A 27742-nucleotide genomic window follows, 5' to 3' on the forward strand; every position below is an offset into this window, starting at 1 on the left:
TATTTCTTATCTATTGTCCATAACCACCCATTTTCTTATATTTGCATTTGTAACTTCCCTACTGCAAACGGCAGATACTGAGTCTGGTTGAGTGTAATTGATGTAGCTTTGGATGTGATGACTACAGGCCACCAGCAGTCCGTCATGTTTGCCACCACGCAATGGCATCTGACCGGTTTCAGATAGATCAATTGAAGACGCATTTGTTTCATACACTCTATAAAACTTTTACAGATATGCACGCATTCCAACCAGTTGCTAGCTGTTTTATATGATTATCTGAATAAATATCCGACCAAAAGCTTTATTTGAATCTCCGCTGCGGGGCCAAGGAAACTGTTCAATCACACGAAGCATTTGCAAGTCATGAGTTTCAGGGCACACTAGGTTTTCTGCCGTGTCCATCAATCGACCAATCAAATCCACAATGCCGCTTGCCTCCCAAACTGCGCGTCTCCACAGACTGCCAAAAATATCAGGCTAAACCAGTTGACGATTATATCATGGGCGTGGCCGAAAAAAATGGCAGTCTTCCAGGTGGCTCAAGAAGACTCAACTTATAAAATGTACTTATAAATGTACTTATGTACATTCTGATAAGATAAAGCCCAGTTAGAAATAGGTTTTTTTATAAGAGTAATTAAACGTGATTTTTACGTTAAGCACGTATTTGCGGATCGAGTTTGGTGTTGACTTCAACGGTAAATGAGTCCCTACATTAGGACATATATTAACCGAATTCGCGGTATGCTTTGGTGTAATTGTTTGACCTATTCTCCGGCATGATGTTATTTCCAAAAACGACTCAACAATTTTTTGAACTGATGACTAACTTGCCTCCCATCAACAATCGACTGGAATCAGCCTTTTTCAGATCTTTTCCAAATGCATTTTCAAACTCTAGTTCTGATATTTAGTCGCTGTAGTGGAGCTTGGTGTTGGAACTCTTGCCAATTCTGCTAGCTCTCGGCACCTACAACTGAATTCATCTTTTTCTTATCACTTCGGTATTATTTGCTGTTTCGCCGTTTCTTTTGTACAAACACTCTTGATCAGTTTTCTTACAGCGGTGCTCATTATTTAGTAAAAAACTGTATGCATACATTTGCAAAATTTTTAACAAGTATCTTAAACGAGCGCTTGCGCAGGGTTTTACTCAATGTTTCAACTGGTAATGTCACGGAGAGTCACTTTACCACGGCGGAAAAAACGTCCATTTTCTCCCCCACTGAACTCGTTTGCTCTATTCATCTCAACCGACTTCGACAAGAGAACTAGTAGTTTATTGTCTCTAGTTAACTGTGTAAATTCTATCGCAAGCGAAATTTCAGGCATTTCTCGCTGAGCTACCATCCTCCCGATCTCAAATGCATCCACAAAACTACTCTCACGAATGCATCTAGATGAAACTGCATTGCCCATTGTTTGCTGTGTTCTGCGTGAATGCTCTTGCACAGAGTCCACTGAACTGTTCCAATCATTCCCCGACTCTGACCGATTCAGCTGCTGAATGTGAAACAATGCAAAGACAGTCTCCAAATGGATATCTAATGCACTATCCCTCGCCTGCCAATCAAGTATCCCAAATGGTGGGTACCGTGAACACTGGTGATTTGGTGAAACATTTGTAGCTCGGGTACATTCATTATTAATCGATCAGATGGTTGTTGATCTGTTTGCCGAGTCTGCCAGGTGATCACTTCCCTACGTCGCACATGCACGCTGAAGTATACAATAATTCGAAACATCTCTCTCTTGTTGACCAGTAGCCGAAATCATTCAGAGGCATTAGGGAGTCAATAAAGACTTCCATGGTGAGCCAGCTTTTGATACTTAACACCCCTCGCGTTCATTTTGAATCGATACAAGGGATATCATGGCATTTGTCCATTTATTTGCCTTGCATGCACCAGCGTTTCTCACAGGTAAGATTGGATCGCACATGATTAGAGGGGCTTCTCAGGCCTTGGAAAACTCTTCCTTGAAAGAACCTTTGTGCCCATTGTGCGTCCTTTGCTTTGCCTCTAACGTTGTTTTGCAATTCTCTTGTTTATCCCGGTCTAAATGAAAATAATCTTTACTTGCAAGAACCGTATTTCTACGTCCTCTCCTAACCGTCCTTTATTCCGCCTGTTCCAAGTTTGTTGACTTATACTCAGTCATGTGTCTCGCTCTTTCAAAGTAAACCTGACAATAGCGTTGAAATAAAACAGGGAATTTCTCTTGCATATTGCGTGCACAAAAATGCTCCTGTTTATTTTTATGTTCGTAACCCGACCGACCAGCAGACATCCAGGACAAAAACTAGCAAGCCGTTTACACATAATTACCTTTTTCATTTTTTTGCTTGGCAGTTCTTTTACTCAGTATCAACTTGGCGAGTGTACGCTTGTCTCCTATCATCCAGAGAGAACTACCTAAGTGATCTTGGATTCCTAACGTCGCTCAGCCGGAGACAAAGGGACCAAAAGCAAAATTATACCGAAACATATGCAGTATTATTCAATTTTCTTGGACAAACACGAACGTTCAGAGAGCATCTCAGTCAAAATATCTCCCCCAGAATATGCAACATCAAAAAAGTGATTTGGTCTTATTCGGAATAATTCATGGAAGGCAAAAACTGCGGAAAATGGAGATAATAGGAGAATGCTCGTTGAATTTGTGGGAGCCATACATGAAAGAAACAGTCGTGAAGGTGCTTGTGGACTGTAGATGAACATATTGGTGTTACACGGGTTAGATCTGTTTCAGATGAAACGGTAGAAAATAGAATAGATAAATTTCTCGCTACGACGTTCGTAGAGACCGTACCAGACCGTAACGCATCGCGCAGTTCAGGTAGGCCAGAACAGCTTCCCAACCGACTGCAGTGTCATCATCCCACAATCCTTGTTCTTCCAAAACTGGCCGGATCGCTTCAAGTAATTGTTCACCAACTGCCTGAAACCGGAAATTGAAATTCTCAGATTAGAAGACAATGATTTACGCCGTCCACTTTACTGGTCATGTACTGAATATAACGTGGTTTGTGTTTTCCATGCAGTAGAAGGACACATTGGTTAAGACTGGAGAAAACTTCTTTAACTGTTACTAGTCAGAGAAACTATTTGTCATGCACAGGCCTTCAAAACTTCCGTTCTCTTTTGTCATTGCTAACGACAGGGGAGTTGAACAGTAGATTCGTTAGCAATTAAATACCGAATGCCTCTTAAGAAAAAGTCAGAAATTGCTGATGGCATGACAGGTTGTAGAGTAGGATGCATATATTTTGCAACCAGTGAATATGTGGACAACTAAATTGTTGCTCTGTGTACTTGGCATTCACGTTCAAGGAAGCTATTGTGGCATTTACATGTAAGCCCCATCGTTAAACGCCTCAAAATTCCAGGCCGAATACTACAAAAGACGTAAAAATCGGCGTCATGAGGTAAAATAGGATATTTCCATACATGTATTACGCCGCGATTAAGGAGTTCGACAGATTGGTTGGTGGTTTGCATTGTTATCTTCTTCTCTTCTGCATCCGCTTCTACGACTACCAATTTTTTCAGGATGGTCATTCATGGAATTGCTGAAAACCGTTCAGGAGCCCGGCGACTGTTTCCATTTTCCTTGGGGTTCCTCAGGTAGCGCATCCAAACTTGCGTTCCGTCTAAACCAATGGGATTCGAATGGCAGATTACAAATTGTTTGATTTGTTTTTCTAATGCACTGCTCATAAGGTTGCTGAAAACTCATCGACAGCCTACAAAAATATATGTGTCGCGATTTCCCGATTATCATAGCTACTGAAACATGAGGTGGCCTTGTGCAGCACATCCAGTTGCCTGGAAACATCGAAACCGAGAGATCCAAGAGGGTTCCAGGTGAGTCTGTCGAAAAACCAAATTGGTTTGCAAATGAGTGTATACGCTGTTTGATTTGTTGTTTATCCGATGATTAAAGAGAGCCGGAAAAATTTCAAATTATACTTTTTCATACAGTGAATGTCAAACTCGGTTTGAAACCGAGTCGATCAGAAGCGAAAGATACATTTAACTCAAAAACACCTCTCTGGATGAGGTCACCAGATAGGGGACAATCATTTAATATTCTGAAGACTTGGAGGATGTCACGTAGAATTCCAATTCTGTGCCTCTTCTGGCTTTGAGGTCCGGAGAGTTGATTCATATGACCAAAGCAAATAGCTTAGTTAATCGGACGTCGTTCAATTTATCGTTAAGGTATGACCACAATCACATCTCCTCGCACATCTGACGTCCGGAATTCAAACTACAGCAAGGCCAAAGATACGTCATGCTGATTAGCGCCGATATGAGAAAAAAGCTGTAGTCTAGCGCATCCTCTCTTTGGTATGAATTCATCAAACTAAGGGCTTCAGGTAAGGAGGAGAGCTTTGCAAACGAGAGTTACGTGAATGCGGACTTCACGAATTTCGCAAACCCTTCAATTACTTATCCGCATTAATCAAGACCATGTCACTCCGTCTATATACCAGCATTAAAGAGGTATTTGTTAAGATAAACTGTTTTGCAATTTGCCTGAATCTTTCAACTTTTGCAGCCAAAATTCCTGGAGTTCTATTCCGAACGCTACCATGCTTTTTGTTGACCTTGGAATTTGGACGCACTCAAAGGCATGCATTGTTAATTAGAACCTATGGGACGGAAAACCGGGATTACCGCACTTAACTCTAGTCGAAGATTATCGAAACGTTAGGGGACTGTTTGAAAGAGATATACAGATCCTTATTTGCAACCATCATTCCTTAGGATTAAAGCGGGCTATGTGTTTGACTCCAGCGCGACGAACAGACCACCATATTAATTGGAATTATTTTGCATCAGACCGGCTGAAATGATCATACGTTTTGTCTCTCTTAGAATTTGCGAGCCTCATAGTTCCTTCCGAGGCCGCTTATTTTTTGTCGAATTCTCTGAGTGGATAGAAACATCAGCTTATTTTTGACACGATAAGTTCAAGGAGAAGAAGGCAGACAGAACGTTGTTAAACGTGGCATTCTTATCATCTCACCCACAGAAGGCCCGGTCCTCAATCATCATCTTAATGAGTTCTGTTATGCGGACGACCTCAAATAGAGCTCTGTAACTTAGGAAGTGAGACTATATACTTGTAACTCTTGCAATAACCCTATTCTGACTGGGGGGTAGGAAAACTGGAAATTTTGTGCATATATATATATATATATATATATACAGTGTGAAGATAAAACCGACATATGCACTGAATTTGTGCATCCTTCAACGAGAAACTGGGACACCGAAAACTATCTCACGGAAAACCCATTTCTTTTGACCTGCTCAGTTGTGCACATCCCCGAAATTGCTCACCAAACTTCAAAGTTTACCGCTGCTAGCTTTTCTCTGAGTCTGAAGGTTGTTTATCCAATCAGCCTTGTTTCAGGATTTCTTATGTGGATCCGTTTTCTATCCGTGATGTGAAGACAGCGAAAATGGACAACGCAAACTTTGGGATGATATTCTACGGAGTCTTCAATGGACGAATGTCCACCGTATTCAGTACCAAGAGAATAGACGAACGCATTAATTGCACACACCCCGGATGGTCAAATTTTGGAGAGTGTTACTGTTATATCCATTCCCGCACATAGTCAAAGGTAAAAAGGCAAGAACTAAATGATGCATCAGGCACAACTCACCGGCACCAGTTCAATGTTTGGAACGTAACGACAGTGCTTTGATCCCAGTGAGAGAAGAAAGTCCTGGATGGTGTCGATTCTGCGCAACCTGGAGATGATTTTGTCGACAACGTTTAGTACTCGCAAACCATGCGCCTGAAAAGCCGGATCGCGTGTGAGAATTGACAGTTGCTTTTGACGAAACCGAGCAAATGCATCACGGAAGTCCGAATGTTCTTCAAATAGTCTAAAACATGTTGATGAGAACCGATTAGGCTAGAATGTAGGATGCATCATAAAGTATGCACCTTTTATCACTTAATTCAAAAAGCATGCCTGAAAATTTGAATGCCCAGTTTTTCGAGGTTTACTAGTAACATGACTGAATGAAAGCAGTTCCCATAGATATGAACAATCAAATCCCAGGAAATCATCGCGTGAATGAATCTACAGCCATTGATTTGATAGGTCATTTCATCTACTGTGAGTATATGAATTGATTAGGATGATCTGCTGGAATTAAACGTCGGCAAAAATACAAACTGCTAGTCAGAGGTTTGACAAAGTTTTCTATCACGCTGTTGAGTTGAAACTCCACCAGAATCCCCTTTGCGAAACTAAACTATTTAAATTATTACACTGAGCTTTTGGGAGCAACGTACAGTGCGCTAGCAAAAACGTATCACCATTATGTTTTGTCTATTTAGTTAATTTTATTTTCTTCTGTAAAACTAAATGGGGTTGCAACGATCAAACTTCTTTGGCAGTCATCAAATGCCATCCCTATACGGAAACCTTATTTCTCTTGAACGATGTGTTGAACCTGCTTGAATGAAACAGCCATCAATAGGATTCCACTTTCAATGTTGTATTCCTCCCATTGCCTTGCTCTCTATTCCTCCGATCCTCCGGTTACTAAAACACAAACGACCAATGCGCACGCATCTAAGTGTTTGTTTGCGTCTACAAAGTGCAAAAGCGTCCCTGACCATTCAAGTGGCAAGAGAAGTTGTGGAAACTTATGGGAATCTCGGGAGTTCCACTAGCCCACACAACATTTGGACAGACGAAACAAAACACAAATCCCCAATGCCAGCATTGCTCCTGGCACCGAAAGGACATATCACCAGGTCTGAAAGAACGCATAAATTGGATTAGAATCAAGAATCCATTCTCGTTGGGCAGCGAAATTTTCGTCACTCCTCGCAGAGGATATCTTCAGATCTTCGACCACCGGTTTCAAAAACCTGACTGGAATTGATTGCAGTAATTGAATTCGCGATGAGGTAACCCGGAAACGGGTGTCTGTTGAAGATGATGCTTTCCACAAGAAATGTAACGAGGACCGCTTACAAAATTGGCAGGACCATGTGGCACATTCGCGTAGTAACCGACCAACGAGGTGAGCTTTGCCTTCGTTTCAAATCAAGAGTGGTAGAAGACTCGAGGTAGACAGAATATGACATCGCAGTATAGAACGAGGGATTTTATGAATGTCACAAACTCTCTACCTGGCGTTGTAATTAGCACTGATAACGATGATAATGACTATCATTATTATTACAATGACGATGACGATGATCAGGAAGAAGAGGGGGAGGAGTTGAAAACCTGTAGAATTTGCTTGCAATGATAATCATGCATACAACTCTAGATTAATGTATCTTTCAATAAACGCGCTACTCATTCAGTTCATGGGAATGTTTTGAGAAATAATTTACATATAGCATGTTCCTGAATGAAAAAATCCTTTGTTCGCGATGTTCTTTTTCAACTGGATCCGTTTCAAAAAATCGCCTACTTAACGACGTAACAATTTACGGAGGATACGCCATTTATTTCAAGCAAGCGTTGCGTATCACAGAATTTACAACTAACCGACTGAGAGGCATATTAAAGGCCTTTTGCACCACTTATCACTCCTCCCCCCCCCCCCCTTCTTAAGCGTTGCGTATCACAGAATTTACAACTAACCGACTGAGAGGCATATTAAAGGCCTTTTGCACCACTTATCACTCCTCCCCCCCCACATTTTCATGTTTTTTTTCAGGAATCAGACGCGACTCCCTGTGTCTCTTATTTGGCAAGGCAGTCGATCACATAGACGAGCTATTGTTTTCCACTTGTTCATTATGCACAGGAGTAACATTTGAATGTATCGCCGACAAACTGCTCAAAAATAACTTATTACAAACTTGGCCACTTGTGTTCCTCAAGCGTAAGACATCGATTCCATCCAGTCCGGATAATTTCGACCACAGATCTGCACACTACCCGAAACATGATCTCGTATGCAATAACCAACTCCAACGTACAACATAATTATGCTGAGAGAATGAAGCAAGGCTGTACTTCTGTCATTTAGGGGTTTCGCGTGTAATGTAAACCTTGCTGTTCATAGATTTATGGGGAACCATGCCATTGCATTCTGAACAGCCGTCCCAACCGTGCATGCACAAGTTGAAATGGCCAAATACTAGTGGTCGTCTTCTTGAGGAATCTTAATCATTCGTTAAAAGTCCAACCTGAATCCAGATTTTCCAGCACAATTTACCTCAGATAATACACACTGAACACGTTATAAATACGTTCACTGCTGACTAGCTCGTTCACTCTGATAACACAGAGTTAACACAGATATCACAATCTGAAGATAAGCCTAAACGAATGCAGGCCAACAATGGTTCGTTTTTTTCCTAAGTACGTCATGTTATTTCCGGAGAGCGTATCTGTAACGACTCTCGTCTCAGAATTTAGGAATTCACTTTTTCCAGTTCTACGTGTGTGCTTGGGACACTTGAGAGTGTCTGGATTTATATGCTTTTGTTATAGCCAAAGATTCGATTTTACTCTGTAGTGCCTACCGAAATGCTTTTTTAGACCACAGTTGAGAATAATTCATTAAGCATTAGACATGAAGATTCGAGTTACATGGCGCTGTTGAGATTAGAATTAATTGCTAACTTAAGAGCCTGTCAGATGTCGCACAAGCCTGTGCGTTATTTTAACATTACATACAGTGTGTGGGATAGTGATAACGCAGCGTATCAGACAACACGTCCCAAGTGGATACTCCGTCCGAATGTCCGTTGAAACGCATCTGAAAAGTAGATATGCATGTGGAAGAATATCATGCCATCTTATTTGCCAATTTTACAAAAGATATGCTCCCTCAGCCTTCTGCTACTTCAGGAATTAGAAGGAATGCAACGGATTATTTACAGTTCTCAAACCCATCAGCATTTTAATTGCCCATCCAGCGAAAATTTCCTCGCTTTAAAGAGCATAAACAACCTTAGAGCTGGTGGTGGATCGTAGCATTGTCAGGTAACTGGAGCATCAATGATCATCATCAAAAGAGAATATCAAATAGAGTTGTAACTAACACAGAGGAAGGACTAATCAACATGTAGTGTGTGCATATACGCAGAAACAAGTTCTGAAGCATGAGTGTGCATACGATACTGACCTCAATTTAGGATGTATCCGTGAAAAAAATATCCGTTCAATGTTAACTGAACTCCTGGTCAGCTTCGTTCACCCCGTGATCTTGGATATATATATATATATATATATATATCGGAAGGTGCAGATATTAAGGGACAGCCCAAAACCAATTTCCCACCCGTTGTGCACCTATTGCTCAGCGGCGAGCGCGGTAATCCCAAACCAGTGCTCTCCAAACAAGCGTTCTTTGGCTGCATAATGAGACCACCGGTGGATTTAAGGTTCCAAGTCCAACTCAACAGAAAGATAGATCACTTCACTCAAAATCGTGGAGAGTCACAACTAGTTCGCTAAATTTCTTTTGTCTACGTGTTTATCTTTCAAGGGCGTGAAGAAAGCTGTGCCTAGTTGCTTTGTACATGCATAATATATAATTGAGTTTGTGAATAACAAGCAAACAGGTCATCTCAAGTACATTGGTACAGAGTACAAGCACCACCATAGAATGTGCCTTTTTCACCTACTGTTGGATGTTTCCGAACTACTAACAGAAACAACCAGAAGGTAGAATATGACTGTGGAGACAAACGTAAGTTGGTTTGTGAGGCTTGCAAGTGACCACGTTTGCATGGGCCCCGCAAAACTATTCTATTGTGAAAGAATGCCTTCCTATTAATAAAGAAGTAGACAGAAACATTAAGACAGCTATGCACAGGAAGCAACCAAACAGTTTGTTCGCCTAGAGTGGTTTATATAAGCACACATCCTGCTTTTTTGATTAGCAATATAGTTATAGTATCAGATGTTCCCGTAACAGTCCGATTTAATCACCGCTAGAACTCTACCATCCTGGTCCCCTTCGAACAGTAGTGTGGTGAAAATTCTTTTATGAGTATCCAGTTTTCCGCTTCCTATTCACCATTCTTCCGTACTATTTTGTTGGAGTTCCACCGAAAGAATCTATCCTGTTCCTGGTTAACAGAACAAAAGCGCTTAAAATAAGGGCGATTTCCGATCCGGAATGGCGTGTGTATGAGTGACGCATCCTTAGTTCTTGCCACCTAGACATCTATGGCGTAATCCGAACATACAAAAACAAAGCTTGAAAACCCATTTACTTTGGAGTACCATTTTTTGTGTTTTTCCTTCACGTAATGTCGATCCTTGTTTAGTGGGTGGTAAATATCGGGTAATTGGAAAACACAGCATCAGAAAAACAAACCAATTTAACCTTCGTCTGGGAATATTCCTTGATGAAATCAAGCTTAACCGTTCGAATGGATCCCGACCGGCCTAGCCCACGTTCGCAGTTAGATGACCAGCAGTGACTGAGTGGCATTCACAAAGGATACCATACCACACTTCGTTCACTTATCCCAATACCAGCGGGCTGGTTGCATTTCGCCAGCTGTGTGAATAAACTGTTTTCTTATTTACGGGTAATTTATAATGCAAAGTTTGAGAAAACACAAACCGCGTGAGGCATACAGACCAGCATTCTGTACACTGAATTAGATTGAGAGTTTCTACGACGAGCTGAGCATATCCGGCTGGTTATGTCCCTTATTTGGTTCCGCCCTCGACAGCACACCTAGATCGGTCTTCGAGTGTATTTGCCTGTGACCACATGGGCGGGGAATTTTTCATGCGCTGGTATATCTCAGTGGGCGCAAATTTCCAGAACAATCCCAAGGACAATTACAGCGGTTTTAAAGAAACCACCTCGAGCACTCAAGCAGACGATTGCTCTATGGTAGACCCACTGTTGATTGTTATACTTGTCGCGTCCATGATTTTGATTTTTCTAAAATTGTGAACTTTCGGCCAGCTTTCTTCAATCCATGCTTTGACCTCTGTCGACTTATAGAGACAACATATCTACTAAACTGAAAAAGCTGAAACTCGACTTTTGTTTCCCTGTAACCGATTTATCGAATTTAGTATTCACCCACATTTCATTGTACCCAGTTTTTTGGAGGTTAAAGGGATAGCGAGTCTGGAAACGTGCCGCTTAAACCTTTCATCACGTGCGCTAATCAAGCAACGAGCTGAGGTCCTCATAGAATCAGACATATCTCAGATCAGCACATTTTCCCTATTGCGAAAGTTGGCGACAGTTTGAAGAGGACGAATATAGAAGCAACGCTAAGGAAAAAACAAGAATTTTTATTCAACAACTTTCAATTCTGTTCTCTTATGCTTGTAAGTGTAATCCAAACCATTGAAATTGCTGAAGACCCAGTCAGTTTGCCTATAAATGTCTACAGTCTACGCTTTGCTCTACTTGGTTGATTCCTCAAGCGGTACATTTTTTGGTTTTGCCAGAGGTGTGCTTTCAAACGGACCATAGTCTAGTGATGCGGTTAGACAGAACCTGTTTACGTTTATTCTGAGTTATAATCCTAGTCATTTAAAGTTTAAGAACCGAGGTGATCAAACGTCTGCACCCACGACAAATGAAACCGGGATTTTGAAAATTTATATTTTTGTCTTCCTTTCCATGGTCAACGTAACCTGCGGGCACATATCTGATTCTTTTATTGGAATCTTATCGAAAATATTTGATGCGGTTGAAGCGTTCGCATGGGAGAAGCATACATAATATATCTGGAATGATTGGACAAATTGTCTTTTCTTCGTTGTGTTAGAATGTGGTTGCTGTTTTTTGTCAAAGATCGCTCATCAAACATAATGGTGCTTCGTCAAAAACACCAAAATAGCCTCATCGGGCACAGATATTTCCGCCGTCATTCCTAACCCTTCTTTTTCATTTGAGAATATAGCTTATCAACCCATTCGTGTGGTCTCAGACATTCTAATTTCTAAAAATCTGCGCCAGAGCTCTTTTGGGTACCTGAGCAAAATGGATTTCCGACCAGCTAGGCAACTCATACCAGATGCTGACTGCAGGTGCTGATAGATCACAACTCTTATTTCATCACGTATAACTACGGCAAACCACCTATGAAGTTCGGTTCTCCTGAGCCATGCATTTTTTCAAGCTTTTTGAGTCTGAAAACGTATTCCAGTAACTGCGTTTCTTGGGACACCAACGAAATTTTTTGTCCAAAATTCGCGAAATTCAGCAGTGGGTTACCGAAGCTCTGTATTCAGGTGTGAAGGGAGTGAATATACACTCTGCTAGTTTATATCCATATTATTCCCTGCAGTACACCACCTAAATTGATATATATATATATGTTGTTTTTTAAGCCACGTAATGGTTAGTAGCACCTGCTGGTTGTGGGAGTTAATTCTATCCGTTTATAATGAGTATTGCAGATAGATATAAATAGTATATTGTGCATGCGAGCGAATGACCCAAATAGGTGGGCTTATTGGTAACAACATTTACTTTTGATGGAATCAAGTGCTGATATCCCAAATAATGCTCCAAACCAAATACCATGATGCTTCGATTCCGCTGAGCTAACTGTAACCGACGATCGTCTGGAATTTTTCGCATATCGATCGGTCAAACGGGGACATCATGTGTGCCATGCTTCTGCCAATAAGTGGTTTCATTATTTCCGGCAATCTGGGTGTGCGCATTTTTATTCAAGTTCGCTCCGCAGCAAGGAATCATTTTAATATTTTTACCGGATAGATAGTTGCATTGGTTTCCAGGGTGGCCACAAGGATAGTTGCCAAGGCATGTAGGATCCTGATGTAAAATATGTAGTACGACAACGCAAGAGATATATTACTGATCGTCAAATAAACACGAAAGCGACCACACGGCCGGTTAAGCCCATTTTGAGCACCCGAGTTGCGTTCCCACCTGTGTTGCTATAACTTTACTCAACCGTTTAGGGTCACATCACAGAGTTACGAAGTGCAGCCACCTGCATTGCTAACTTTGAAAGCCGGAATAATCAGCTCTAAGTGTGAGCGTTGGCTTTGTCGCTAGAATGAGATAACGTTTACTAAGCATCATATCCGATAGATGTAGAGAACCGGGGCCAAGCATGCCCAAGCGAAGGAATGCTCTGGAAGGTTGTGAAAGACACTCGATTCACACTCGGTTAAATTCCGCTGCCTATGTGGTTTGGAGTGGGGATAAAAAGGACTGAAGATTAGATAAATTTTAGCTTTGAAACACTTACTGCCATTCATTTCAAGCGTCAAGAAACCGTAAATCCAACGCCTCGTCAAAGAAGACTTTTGTTGTTAAAATCTAGTAAGGGTTAAAACTGCAGCTGACCCCTCAAGGAATTCAATACCCAGGACACTTGACCTCAAGTGCTTTCCGAATGATGTTCTTACCTTCCAAACTCTTACCCCTAGGAGAAGTGTCTAACTCCTTTTCACAATCTCTTTCATATGAAAACTACTGCGCCTTGAAAAAGCGGCTGATTTTCTACGTTTGATCCCGAAACTTTGATCTCAATTCCGGCATATTAAGGATCAGGGGTTGACCTATCCAAAGGAATTGACATTATAGTGTGAAGGTTCAGTCCCTTATGATGCAGCGCACAGCTTATATTTGTTTATTAGCAATGGACTCACGAATTTAAAGGTTCTTCAATTACACTAGATACTGAGCCACTGGTCAAGAACAACCGCTGAGTGACAGCAGTGTGCACTTTCCTGGCAGAACGTTTTTAAGCAATATGTTTTGGAGGATGGCGGCGTTTCTGCTTCAATGAACCTGAGAGTGATTCTCACCCAAGGAAACGGTCATCTGTTCTCACACTACCTCTGCATAGAGTGGTAAGGTATTTAGCCATATGGTATTATTTCCCGTAGTATGTATGCTTGTTTGGCTACTTCGGAGTGCCCCACATCATAAATAAAGTTCTGGCATAGAATTCCAGCCAAATAGCTTTCAAGATAATTACCATGGCAGATTGGAAGCTCAAACTCAAGGGGCCCGTTGATTCTGCTCCACGGAACTAACAGCGAAACACCCTCAAGTCAAAAAAGGACATCGATTTATATCTGTTGGCATTTCCAACGACATTTTCTTGTGAAAATTCGATAACGCTGTTGCGACTGTATCTATGTATACTGTTAATCAATAATGCTGTGTATTCTTCCTGTTGCCAAGTCAGGTGTTAACGGTATGAAGATTGATAAAAAAGCATCCTTCTCAACCAATCAGTCAGTAGATCGCCTAACCTGTGAGCTACTCTGCATTTTCTGCAGTAATTCGGATTTTGTGAGCTTCATTACTCACATTACTCCACAAAACTGGTTTCGGGGTGTGGTTTGGTGGAGCTCACTCAAGCTCAGTGAACAGATCAACGTCTACCTATTGCGCCGAAATTACCGATTCTCCAGTGTATTTATAGATTCTTCATGACTGTTGTTTGCCTTTAATAGAAGAATGATAGGCCGCGTAGTCGGAAACAAGAAGGTCTTCTTATCTTTGTGCGCACAGGAGCAGGTGTTACGAAACAGCTGGGAATAGCTCTAACGCAAAAACAATGTGATTAGAACTTGCTATACCGCCGGCTAGACATCAAAATAACGCGATGCAGTCACGTAAAACTGGGACCTAAGCCTCGCCTAGCAATCCAAACTGCATGCCTAAACCACACCACATAACAACTAAGCTTCAACAAGCCGTTAGGTTTCCACGGAGGTACTACCATAGGCTGAAATAATTTTGGAATGATCGGTACGACTCATTAAAGAACGCGGTTTAATGGATATCGCGTTTGGAACCCCTAGATATGCTCATTCGCAAAGCGTAAAGCAGTGTTAACGGTGGTTAATATGACAGCAGATGATTAAACAAACGTTAATTTTGTAAGACGTTATCGGTGCTAAACGGATTTAGAAGACAAGAAGTTAGAAATTGTGTGGATTCGCATAACAATTAGTGTATATTCTAAGTGAACGAAGTTTATTTACATGTGAATAATCTCTTTTCAATCAAACTGAATAGGACCCAGCTGAGCTCAGCGCGAAATGAGGATTTGTGAAAACCCTTCCACTACTCTATCTTCGCAAAAGCCACCCGAGATTCCATTCCAAATCTTCTGACCCAATGGCACATTTTATGATCTTATTTCATTTCGTATCGAAGAGAAGCTGAATTGATTGTTTTATTTCAATCCCTTGTGACAGAGAAACATTTAAAATAATTCCGTCTCGTTTGTCCGATCTGATCCCACAAATCTGTCCAGCGCAATAGCATTTATCATACTTTTTGAGAACGTAAATGTAGATTCATGGTTTGGGTAACGAAGTGGGTGGGGAACGAATGACTGTTACCGGCATACAAGAAAAATAAAGTTGAATTAATAATACCCGTTCCGCTAAATTGGCAGTTATGTTGAAACTGTCCAATTTGCGTCGTTTTTGAGGGTCGTTAAGAAAAACTCCTATCCAATCATTGAGGACACCAAATTAAAAACGAACAGATGAGCCAACAGAACGCACAAGTCCTATTAGCATGGTGAATCCTTGGAGGTAGACAGGATTTCCAGATATCGGGGCTCGTTTATGCCACGCTGATCAACGACTCCTAGCTCTGAGCAGCGTGAACTCCAGCTAGAATAAAAGGGATCGGAGTCTGAGTATCGGAAAGCAGGTGGAAACATCAAACAGGGATATTAACAGCTCTTCCACTAATACCTAGAAAGATGTATACGTCAAGAATTTTGATGGGGATGCCAATATGAATACGTTTGTGTTCTACGTCACTTCAACTGCAGAAATTCTCAAGGCTGTTTCACTGCAACGGACACAGTATGCCAAAAGCCAGTAACAGATTATACATGGTTGCTCTCCTTACGAATTCGCTTTAGACAAAGTGTAACTTGCCACTGCTTCCTCACAAAATCCATTGGGAAACAACCGTAATACAAAGGGTCATGACTTCAGCGTAGAGAAGGTGTGGTGCGGTCCGAACTGGTCACCTCCCGCTTCCCTTAAAGAAGACCTTCCGTGGTCTCCCAGGTGTTTTTTTTTCGGGATTATCATCAAAATGACAGTGAACACACGTGAAGAGGTGTCGATTTCTCTGAGGCTAGGATGTAGTCGCCAGTTGCTGACTCGTTGGCCAACCTGACAATTAACTTGTCAGTGACGACGAAACGTTTAGTGAAGAACTGAACAATTAGTGGCCTCTAAAACAAAGGATGACGTACATTCTCTACGGATACTCAGAAGAAAAACGAATACAATTTTTAGGCCTGACAACATTTGTAACAGTATTCTGCATTTCACCATATTTTTTCCTGCTTTAGAGTAAAATAAATGCACTTAAGAAGCAAGAGAGAACCACGTGATTCCAGTATAAAAAAGGACAATCAATTGAAAATTCGCCTTAGCAAGTTTTATTGTGTTCTTTCCAGTTATCGCTGAACCGAACGAAAGCGCGTAGCCAGATGTTGGCTAAACTCACAGATAAAAAAGCCACCAAACTCCATGTGGAAAAGGGACATTGTGAAATCAGTTTGTGGTCAGCTGGTAAAGGGCATGTGTTCTTTAGTTCGGAACGAACTAAGATGACAGTGAAGTTGCCCTTCTTGGTATGGTTTAACCTTTAGGTACATACCAACAATCAGGTACTGAGTTCCAACCAGTGTGGCCCGATAGATCACTGCAACATTGCAGCCCGACCACTATGGTATGGCAACGTTCCTGTTGTTATTTTCCTTCCGTTCTTTATTTGTGTCCGACTAGGTAGCACAGATCACCTTTTTGAAACTTCGGTCAAGCTTTTAGCGGAAATATGGTTCGGAGCAATGCACCAGAATGCATCTCAGTTCGCTGTGTTCTCAGTGAATGAACTTTTCAGAACATACTATGACCCAGTTAACCGACTACTCCAGACAATACCTGCCTGACTAAGAAGGTACACAAACTTCTTGTCATTTTCGTGAGAGTACATTATTGAAAAGCTCAAAACTGACACCCACTCAAAACGTAGATCTGCACTTTCGCTCTTCGAGCTAAAACGTGGGCAATAAAATCTATGTGCTTCTTTTACCTTTGATTTCATAATGTGCTATGCACACATTATTGATTATCTCCCCAGTGAGCACCTCATTTACTGGCTACCGCCTGCGAGCAAGATCATTCTGGAGAAGGTGAATATTCCCGGAATTCTTCCACTGGCTGAGATAGGTGCATTTCAAATAAATCGATAATGGTACTACGTAACCGCCAATGTGGTTAAAATCTAGGACGAACCGTCAAAGTAGACTAAATTGTTGCGAGTTCGGTGGGTAACGTGCGGCTGTCGCTAGTAGTCTAGCAACGTGACACGCAATCTCTATGCAAAACGATTTTTCCGGCCTTAAAGTACAGTAAAAAAAGAAAGATGCTTGGTATATGCATTTCCCCGAAAATGGTCGAAAAGTTGATTGCTTGTACAATGTCAACAAAACAATATCACCAAATGAATCAGAACCGTTCACGTTATGTCGTTGTCTGCTCTGCTATGCTGCATGAACATGACCAGGCAAACGCGCTGACCAGTAATGTCGGCTTTAGGAGGGCAAGCAAACTCTCTATCACAAGATGAATTGATTACTTTAAACAAGTGAAGCTAAACTGTGCTGGAAGTTCGGGAAGCACTCAACAGCTTACTAGTGGGACTCATCACCAAAGCGCAACTCCGGGAAGATTTCGACCAGGCACCTATTGGGTAGTTTGACACCGAGTCGTTAGAACATGAACTTCTGATTAGTAAAGCCATTTACTCCTAGTCAAGCAATATATGTGCACATAATTAGCACATATAAAGAAATCGAATGAACCCTGAGATTCCTGAGATATCGTGACTCAGCATGTGACCACATCATGTAAATTCCAAGAGTTAAAGAATGAGCGACGCGATATTCTGTCTAGAGCTCTTCACTTGCACTGCCAGTGAGCCACCGAAGGTCTGATTTATGGCGGGTTCAAAAGGCGCTCGAGTCTCCTGAGATGCTGTTTGCTGAATGATTTTAGTATCCGTGAAACAAATGTACAATGCTCAGTCAAATTGTCCACTGAGCAAAAACGTCACTGTTGTTTCGTACTGACAATTGGCAAGAATCCGTTTGGTTTAAACGAAAAATGCCACCACTGCCCCATGCTTTTAAGACTGAAGAGCATGAGACCTCAACAGATTTTGCGTTCTTTTCAACAAAACCTCAAGAAAGGGCAGTTCGACTTGTTCAGCTTCACTGGTACAGGATAAACTCCACTAAGTACATCCAGAATACGGAAAAGTTCAGTAGAACATTTTACAACGTGTAATGAGTTCACTGGCTATGATCACAAATCCATTCCTTTGTAAAGCCGTTCGTGTAACACAAATCAAGCATTTATGGTAAACCTGAAGTCACTGGGACCGTAACTTCTGGATCCCATCTGAACTGAGATTGGTCCCGATAGTTCAGCGAGGATTTCTTGAAAACCACGTATTTGGTGGTGGTTGTGAGCCTTCAAGATGCTGTGTTTTTCGTAACTGAACGTGCTCTCTGTGTAGACGTAACCCTATTTCTCAGCATTTTCATATGAAACACTCCTACTGGTGAAGAAGCAGTTAGTTTACCCATGGAATCTTCAAAGTTCACTTAGACTTGAATTCATTTGAAGTCAAATAACGCTTTTTGTCATCCCCAGCGAAGGAGCTTTCGGCATTGTATCAAAAAAAGAACCAGACACCGCGTCTAGCTGATTCCGCAGCTACCTCACCTAGTTTGATTTTGTTTTGCTTCGCAGCAATTGCAGTGCATTCGCAGCACTTCTCCTCCGTGCTCCATCTAGCACGTTTCCGGTTGTCCAACTTTTCCACTACCCGGCGTTCCTCACTGGCGACTAGCGGGTGAGACACGTTATGTATAGTTTTCTACTCAGTGTGACTAACGCCTACTTTCTCAGATAAAATGCCATGGATTTTAGAGTTCCACTGAAAACTGAGAAGTTGACCGTAGAATAGAAGTTTGTAAAGTAATTAGACTGAAAAGCTCTGTCAATACGACTAGCCTGCTTGGAATGGAATCTTCTATGAATAAAAAACTACTCTCCATGGTATTACTGGGGAAAAGTCCAAACTAGGGACTAACCCCGGAATGCATGAGATTGTGAAGATGAGTTGAGAGGCAACTCCAATCCAGTCCACGTAATTCATGCGAATATCAACTGATAATGGTGGTAACAGCTGACGCTGCTTTCCTCTTATTCACAGTTTGTAGAAGGACTTTGTAAAGCCGAAGCTCCCGAATTACTTTAGTAAACCGATTAGCTGATCCCGTCAGCATTCAAAAGATACGTCTTGAGATTTGTGGTCAACAGTTTCACAGAAAAGTTTACATTCGTTATATAAAATTCACGCTGCGCAAGCTGACTGAACATATATCTTAAACCAGTTCGTTTAGGTGTGTCATTCCTTGTTAGGTAAACGATTAGGCATTGAATCACGTACATTAGATGTATGAGAACTCACTCATCCGTTGAGACCTAACCAGGCATTCTTCGATGAAAGGCCGCTTAAAAACAAAATGGTATCCTAAAGTCAGTCAATTACCGCAAACCGGAAGTGAATGATACAAAAACCCAATCAGGAGGCAAACTCTCCTAAGGTCCCGTGGATTGTCAATGCCAGCTTTAAAACACATACGATAGCAACTTGATGGACCACTTTAAGTCCTTATTACATGGGATCCTAGCTAAGTACCCACAGTTATATTTGCACAAAGTATACACTGATTGACATTTGTCCCCTGATTACGAGTCGAATCATCCCACCCATTTGCCAGTGAGCAAGTTTGATTATATCGTTTCGATCATTTGAGCCTATTTGTACGCACATTGCTTAATAATAAAATAATTGCGCTTGTTCAGAAAGAATTATCATTGAGGCTATAATATCTCTAAGTGGATTTTGATGGGGGTCGGATTCCTATGAACAGCGGGTAAACCAGTGGACTCATTTATTTTGGCAACTAAAGTTTGTAACATGTCACTTTGGATTTAGGGCAATTACAATTAGAAATGGGTGTCTGAATTCTTTCTGCCCGGAAGTCAACAGATGACAAATACTTAAAAGCGGTCATCCAACGGAGAAACCTCCTAACAAGAAAGCGCCCTTCAAATTGTTCTCCCATCCCTCCCTACTTCGTACTATCATCAACAGCCATCATATTATGGGATTTTGTGAAGCAAAATAATCTTGAATTTTCATAAACCAGGAAGTTTCAGTAGTGGTTGATTAAGCAGACAAATGGACCGACAGACCATGTATCCTGTGGTTTAATTCATGGATGCTCAGGATCCTTGCGTGACATGTATTCAGTAACCGGAATTCACTCAACCACAAATCCACAAACTACTCTTTTTAAAGCCATTTTCGGCAGCTTCCATTCCAAAGGCTCCGAAGTTTTGATTTTAAGCTAAGCTGATCCCGTTCTTGGTGCTATGTACAATAAGACAGTTAACTTTCTCTGAATGTTGTCCGCTCACAAGTCACTCAGTTCTTGTAAGCTCAAAAAAGGCGGCGTTTTGAAAGTAGACGGTATTTTAAAGAATTGACATTAAGTGTGTTTTCACTCGCGGAAAACTGAGTGCAAGAGTTCCGGTAATCAGATGGTATTCGGTATAGTTTCTCTTGTTGTGTGTCACAATCGGGTCGTCCAAACGATGCTACGCTTCCGTATAATAAAAATTAGGGGCTTGAATTTGACGAAACTATTGGATTTTATGCGAGAAAAATGAAGTGATGACCGGTTTTCACATTTATCAACGTGAGAAAATATCGCCTTAATCCCGTCAGGGGCTGCTTTCCTCATTGTACTTTATAAATGCAGCTGGGAAACAAAGTGTTGGTTCAAATAAATGTGACAGGGAACGAGTCAAAAAAATCTGAAATTTATTCAGGCAACATTATTTGGTTCTGAAGACTTAAAACCGTACTTTTTTATTATTATGACTATGCAGTTCCTATCAGTTTCTCAATATCTGCATTGTGAAAATCTCCCACGGAGCTCATGCCAGAATGGCCGAACCTGCTGAAATTATCGAGCATAATGTGGCAGCTAGCCTTCACTCGTAAAGGCACAGACAAAATATGAAAATTTATTTCGTTCTGCAGCACCCACCAAAAATATGTGGATAGACAGAGATTGCGAACAAAACATCCTAGCTTTAGGGCTTATAAAGGATGACAGATTATCAGCGGAAACAAATTTGCATAATATGTTGAATTTAAAGGGAGATTAAACTAAGTACCAGACCCTCATTTTAGCTTCAACTGAATTTGATACAAAATGGCTGTCTCATTTTTCAGTTGGGCAACATTCGATATATAATACAGCACACTGTCTAGACAAAAGACACTACTAATAAGGTTGTTGAAAAAAACTTTTCAATTTCAAAATACATTTTGCCCATCATGTAAGCGCAGTCTGCTAATGAGTCTCCGTCAACGTTTTTTTCAGTACTAAGATAAAAGAAACGTTTACGTGAACACTAATTTGTTTAAAGAGACACTACTCAAAACTCTGCTGAGTCCACACTTTGTGATATATTCCAGCTAAATTTGCTTTTATTGGCTTTTTGTTCAGTTTATCTATACTGTAGCAGAAATCACGTGAAGGTTAAGAGAGAAATAGAAATCGAAGAAAAGGGGGGTCGGATGAGGGATAGTTCAGTTGGTCACGGAATCGAGTAAGTGACTTCAATGTCAGACAGAATTGTGGGACCAGATATATCTTAGGCCGGTTCAAGTTCAAAGGTTGCACAAGTTTCTTTTGGGTGCAAATTTGCGGATTCAGCCAATCAACTGGATGCCAATCGCCTCTGCGATCGATAGTACTCTGGATCGTACCAATCGTGGTCGGTTCAGAGGTACCCGGTACATGATAGTAAAGGCTTGCTCCTTGTCTATGACATGACAGGTTTCGGCCAAATGTGATGCAATCGCGCTTGAGTTTGGCTTCTTCCCACTACCAGTCAGAGATACGGGATTGTGTTCTCGCATTCTGTCCGACAACTTTGCATCCAAAAGAAACCTGTGTGACCTCCGAATTTGAACTGGCCTACGATACACCCGTTCCCACAAGTCTGTCTGACATTGAAGTCACTTACCCGATTCCATGACTTATTGACCTATCCCTCATCCAACCCCCTTTTCTTTGATTTCTATTCATCTAAAGTGTATGTAGCCCCGATCTTATCTATATTGATTTCCTCTTGCTTTTCAGTTGCCATCACCGCGCACAGAATTCCTTTGTACATAACTTCCTATTTTTTAGAATTGCGAACTTTTAAGCTTTCTTCCATAAGCGTCAACATTGTAATTTGCTAAATAAGATCTTGTAAATTTTACAGTGCATACAAACATGTTCTAATGGTTTGAAATACCAAATAATTAAAAAAGCGTACTTGTTAATGACTGTGCCAATGATAAGCGGGTCTGGTCATTATATCTAATTTTAGCTGTAGGCGTAAATTTCTTGAAGGAAATGCACTTCGATCAACATCTTTTATGAGGCACGTGTTGCACAGATCCCTTTATTACATCTGCTTCTCCATCGTGTGATTTCCACATTTTTGAATGAGTTTTTAAGCATCCCTTGTGCGAATAAACCTGTTATTAACCACCACTTTTTTGAGAAGAAAAAGTATCCTCAACAAACTAATCACATCTGGTTTTGTCTAACTCTCATCGACTATTTGTTCGGATCCACTTGATACCAGCTGATACGATTCCCAGCGTAGTTTATGAATAAATCCTGAAGAAGAATAGTTTCAGCGCTTTCACTGAGACAATCTGGGACCGCAGCTTGATTAGCTCAAGTCACCTAAAGCATGACTCGAATGCTTCCTACACACCAACTGACTTGTTCAAACTGAACTAACACTTATTCATTATAAATAATGTCGTATAAAAGGTTTTCTGCCAAGTAATGAATCTGCTAAATCTATCACGAATTTTTCTCAAGATGAAATGAAGCAATATAGGTTCGGTTATATAAACAAACGTTTTTTATGTACTTGTTGTGGAACAAATTTGCATACAACATGCTATTATTGAACTGATACCTCAATGTGAAACACGATCATATATTTATAAGCACTTTTTCTGTCGTTCTCTATTAATCTTTCGCGCTCTGTTGAGAGTCAGCCACAGGGGAACAACAACTGATCGATGATATCAATTTCAACATAATCCTTTTATGACACGCGTTAATTTATCACCTCACCCATCTGCCGGTGGCAACCGAATTGCACGCAGGTGAACCAACACAACAATGTTCTACATTCCTCAACAGTCAATTTTGATCAGGAATCAACTCCCAGAGAATCACTGATCGGCTCAGTTGGTAATTTGTAATATTCGGCTTGTTTCAGGGAAAATAGGGAGTGCGATGAATGTCATAAATTACTCAAAACTATGAACCAACTGGACCAGGAAGGCTTCTGATTCTGTGTTTGCCGATGGATGCAATTGTCGGAAGTGGCTGACAAGATGTTGCTATCCACAGCACGTCAAAAAACTTTTCGTGTTAAATTTAATCAACATTTAGTAGGATGCTTACTGCTTCGGCTCAAAAGAGATCTACGCGATCACACTGGTTCCCATTATGGTTGATTCGTCCTTTCAGACGCTACCATACAGTGGTACTGCATGTGACTAGATTCAAACGATGGCTTAACCCGTTCGCTCTACAACAACATAATTAGGGGTGAACTGAAAAAAAAACTATAACCGATTGCAAACGTTGAGGAAATGTTTGCTGAACAGTCTGTAACACAGAGGAGTATGGATAACCAACTGATCTCTACGAGTTTACCTGCGATTTATTTTGCCGAATAAAGGGTTAGTACCACGTGGAAAAAGGATATACGCCGTAACAGGCTCTACGAATACGTCTCTGTTGATTAGCACTTAACTGTTTTCATCTGCCCACTTCTACCCATTTGATACTGCTCTCACAAGTCCTTATGCCAACCTTTTTAAAGGATCGTGAAAATAGACCGCTGACAAAGGCAATTCTAAGGGTGATGTCACACTTTGTGTTCGGAAGACAATTCCCACACGTATTTCTCTAGTGGTGAGGGTTGGGCTGGTAATACGCCAACCTAACCCATGCGATTAGCCGGTTGCTAAGCTATGTGCGCTTGCTAGGCATATGTACGATAAAACGAAACATACGCGTTACTGACAATCGAACCGTCGATGCACACAAAGTAGGCTCAGACCAATTCATCAGATGTCATTTCGCATGCCTAAACTTTGACTAATTCCACCAGTACAACAGGGACTTTAGCTCAGTTTCCTCTGTTGAACCAAATAAATTTCAGTGAAGCTTTGTCTGTCCAAAATTTTATGTTGACATATACAACAATGTTACGGAACGAGATCGTTTTACAGTTGCTTAGAAAGGATGTACACTAAAAGAGATGCCGAAATGTAGAGACTTTAATGTTGCCGTCGCTGGTTCTACAGAATTATGTGACAATTACGACAAAAGCTTTAGAGATAATATGCCAGTTCATTAGAACAATGAAACTGGTGCATCTGTTATGAGCCTAGGAGATGAACTAGGCCACCTTCAAGGGAAGGGGGAAATTCACGGTGTGCTGCTTGTCGCGAAGGATGTTTCATGCAATAACGCTATGATGATTGTTTCATAGTAGGACAATACCAGTCCGCAATACCAGGATGATGGTACCGACACTGGGACGTCAACAGAGCAACTGCAAGCCAGAAGATATTTCATTGTCTGTGAGTTGATGTAACTTCCCCGCGAATGCAAAAATTCACAAAGCACCTGCGACATTCCGGCTTGTGTTTAAAACATTTAACCGTCTTATAACGATCACTCGATGACGCACATTTAGGAAGGACATAGCGCAGCCTGTCTTCCAATTGCGCAGTCTCAATAACGTGATCAAATGTTAGCGAATATACACTCATTTGCAAACCATTTTGGTTCTTTCGAGAGACTCACTGGAACCCAGCTGAATCTCTCGTTTATGATGTTCTCAAATGTTGCCTGAATCCACGGCGGACGACTTCCCACACAGAGTATTTTACTTCTCATTAGTTGATTAGCGCGTTCTTGGTTACAATTTGATGGAGAGCATCATACACACTAAAGTGTCCAAGTCTGGTTCCTACATCGTGTGAGGAACGAAAAGACAACCACTATGATTTGGAAAATGATGTTGCTTTTAGGCGAGAGAAGCTATTCACTCGCCAAAGCTAATGGAATTAATCAGGAACCATAGTGTAAATTGTGAAATTGGTGGATCTAGCTAGGACATAGCGGGAGGTTTCAGATCATCTGAGAGTACCACTGTTAGTATTTAGCCACCAATAGAAACGACGCACAGACGAAGTGGCGCAACATTTGAAGTTCCTAGGCCAAGTTGATGGAGAATGAGTTAATCACTGTCTGTATTATTCAGGTTGTCTTATTATCAGGCAACAAAGCACCAGAATTTTGTCCAGAGACGGCCAACGAGATGAAACTTCACCACAATAAATCCTGAGCCATTATTCGTGATTTTTAGTCACGCAAGAAATTTAATCTGATGTTCGAGGCCAAGTTAGTTGGCTGGGTAAAAAGTAGTTTATTGATTAATTTTTTATTCCACTTAAAATTGATCGACGTAGCAACAAACTCATTTGAACTGACGAAGCCCTTGTGTCAAACCAAAAAACGTTACCCAACAATAAATTCTCTGATGGTCTAAGAAACCCAGTCGGAAAGATGAAAGTCAACTTCAGGCAGTCTACGCTATCAACATTTTTCTCTACAGAGGCAACAGTTCACTCTAAAAACGTTTTCAAGGTTGGCCCTTTTTTACGCATATAGTCAAAAATAGTAACAAACTTCTCAAGTATCTAGAATAAATTTTATCCTTCCAAAAGGACAATTTCCTGCCATTACCTCAAGTGGTAATCTGTGATCATCTAAGCAGGGGGCTTTTGCCTTGCATTGGTTTTCGTCAATGCTTGAGCTCACGTGTATTTGCCAAATGCACAAACTAAACTGCTCAGCTTACCGACTTGTTTACTTTTCTCGGTAAGCTACTCAGAAACTGGGTGTACATCCGCCTGAACGAGTACGAAACCGTTCAACTTTATGAAATTTCCTGTAGACGAAACCGTTCAACTTTATGAAAATTTCCTGTAGTCAGAACCTACCGCACTAAAATGGGATGTTACCATTGGACCTTTTGGTTGGTTCAGGCAACCTTTTTCAAGTATTAGTACAAACATATAGGCACGCAACAAGGCTAATGTCATTTCGGTCCATTAACATATCTTCCGATTGGTATATCCCCAAAACCCTAATGTAACTAACATATATGCATGTGTAATAGCTATGTGTTCGCTTACGCGTGGTATTTGTATATAGTTTGAATTGGATGTGTGTCCGTCTTTCGGATTATGACATCTCATTCCACTGCCCTGTGTTTTTACTATAAACGTTTCCATATTATACACCACACGGCGCCTAGTTTTCACAGTATCCAAGCCTAGCTTGACCCGGAAGTCCTAAGTTATTCGGCTTCCGAGATATTTGTGCCTTTTCACCATGTAGCAATATAACAAAGCATTCAGCTCAAAGTAAGCCAACTGGGTGCGTACACTGCATCGTGAAAGTTTTGCTCCGATGTGTAAACGATACCCATTTAAAGCACCCTGCTAAGAGAAGAATCCCACTTACTAATGGCGGGTTCAAATGGTTATCAGGATTCCACCAATATGCACTGCTAGTTGAAAAGCAACATTGCTTGACTCGCTGAGCCTCTCAAAAACTTAATTACACAAAAACCTGACAAAATTGGCCAACAAACTTCGTTTGGTATGGGCGCTTACTTGTCAATCGGTCTGCTCACTTCCAACCGATTATGTTTTATGGGGAAAGGCGTGACCGTAGTTCTGCTGAGAAAGATCCTTCCCATACTAAATGTATCAGTCTGCTTGCTTCGACATTTAAAATAAAGGAAGCGATTTACCGAAACTTCAAAAAACTCCAAGATTCCAGGAAAAACAGTAGACCAAGACCAGAACAGCAAAGTAAAGATCATGAATCTTTATTCGTCAACCACCCATCCTACAAGTCAATGCTGAAGAAACCAATCACTCTATGCGACCAAGATGTAAGATGAGTATGAATATATCCTGTCTGAATGGCAAGTAATCACAGCTTTTCAGCCACTCTTGACTGAGTTGCAGTGTTCACATTGCTACTTAGGAGGTCGTGTGTTCTAGACTATTTTGGGTTTTGTAAGACGATTCTCAATAAGGATGAAAACACTTGTAACAGTATTCAGCAATGTCTTGCGCGAAGTAAAGGAGGAATAATGAAAAACAATCTATATAATAAAATGTCACAAATTATCGGGAAGGTCAGATTCGTGAAAGTAACCCCAGAAAGCTCGGAACTTACTGAGATCCTAAAACTCAACCATAATCCCAGTAGAAAAGCCGGCAACCATCCAGACCAGTCAATCATTCAATCGATTCAGCTAAAGCCGATGAGTGTTCAGGCATGCCACAGAAGCATGACTGAATGTGATCAGTGTTCAGGCATTCCATAGAAGCACGATCGATTTTGATGGCTGTTCACTAAATGCTATCGGACAACTTGGATCAATGTCAGAAGATGCCTTCTAAAAAGTATGGGGCATTTTAACTTTTGCACTCGCGCGCACTCGCTTGCTGCA

General features: G+C 41.1%; 1 protein-coding gene across 1 annotated transcript in view; it reads right to left on the bottom strand.

The window, feature by feature from the left end:
- Window positions 1–2790: 2790 nt before the first annotated feature.
- Window positions 2791–27742, bottom strand: part of T265_04650 (hypothetical protein) — a gene marked incomplete at both ends in the record, with an annotated part of 41709 nt that continues 16757 nt past the window's right edge. The window contains 2 exons of the mRNA XM_009169441.1: window positions 2791–2943; window positions 5684–5909. Of these exons, the coding sequence (XP_009167705.1) occupies window positions 2791–2943; window positions 5684–5909 (379 nt within the window). The remainder of the gene's footprint in view (window positions 2944–5683; window positions 5910–27742) is intronic.

The sequence above is a fragment of the Opisthorchis viverrini genome (assembly GCF_000715545.1).
Source record: "Opisthorchis viverrini unplaced genomic scaffold opera_v5_80, whole genome shotgun sequence".
In the NCBI taxonomy this organism is placed as follows: Eukaryota; Metazoa; Platyhelminthes; class Trematoda; order Opisthorchiida; family Opisthorchiidae; genus Opisthorchis; species Opisthorchis viverrini.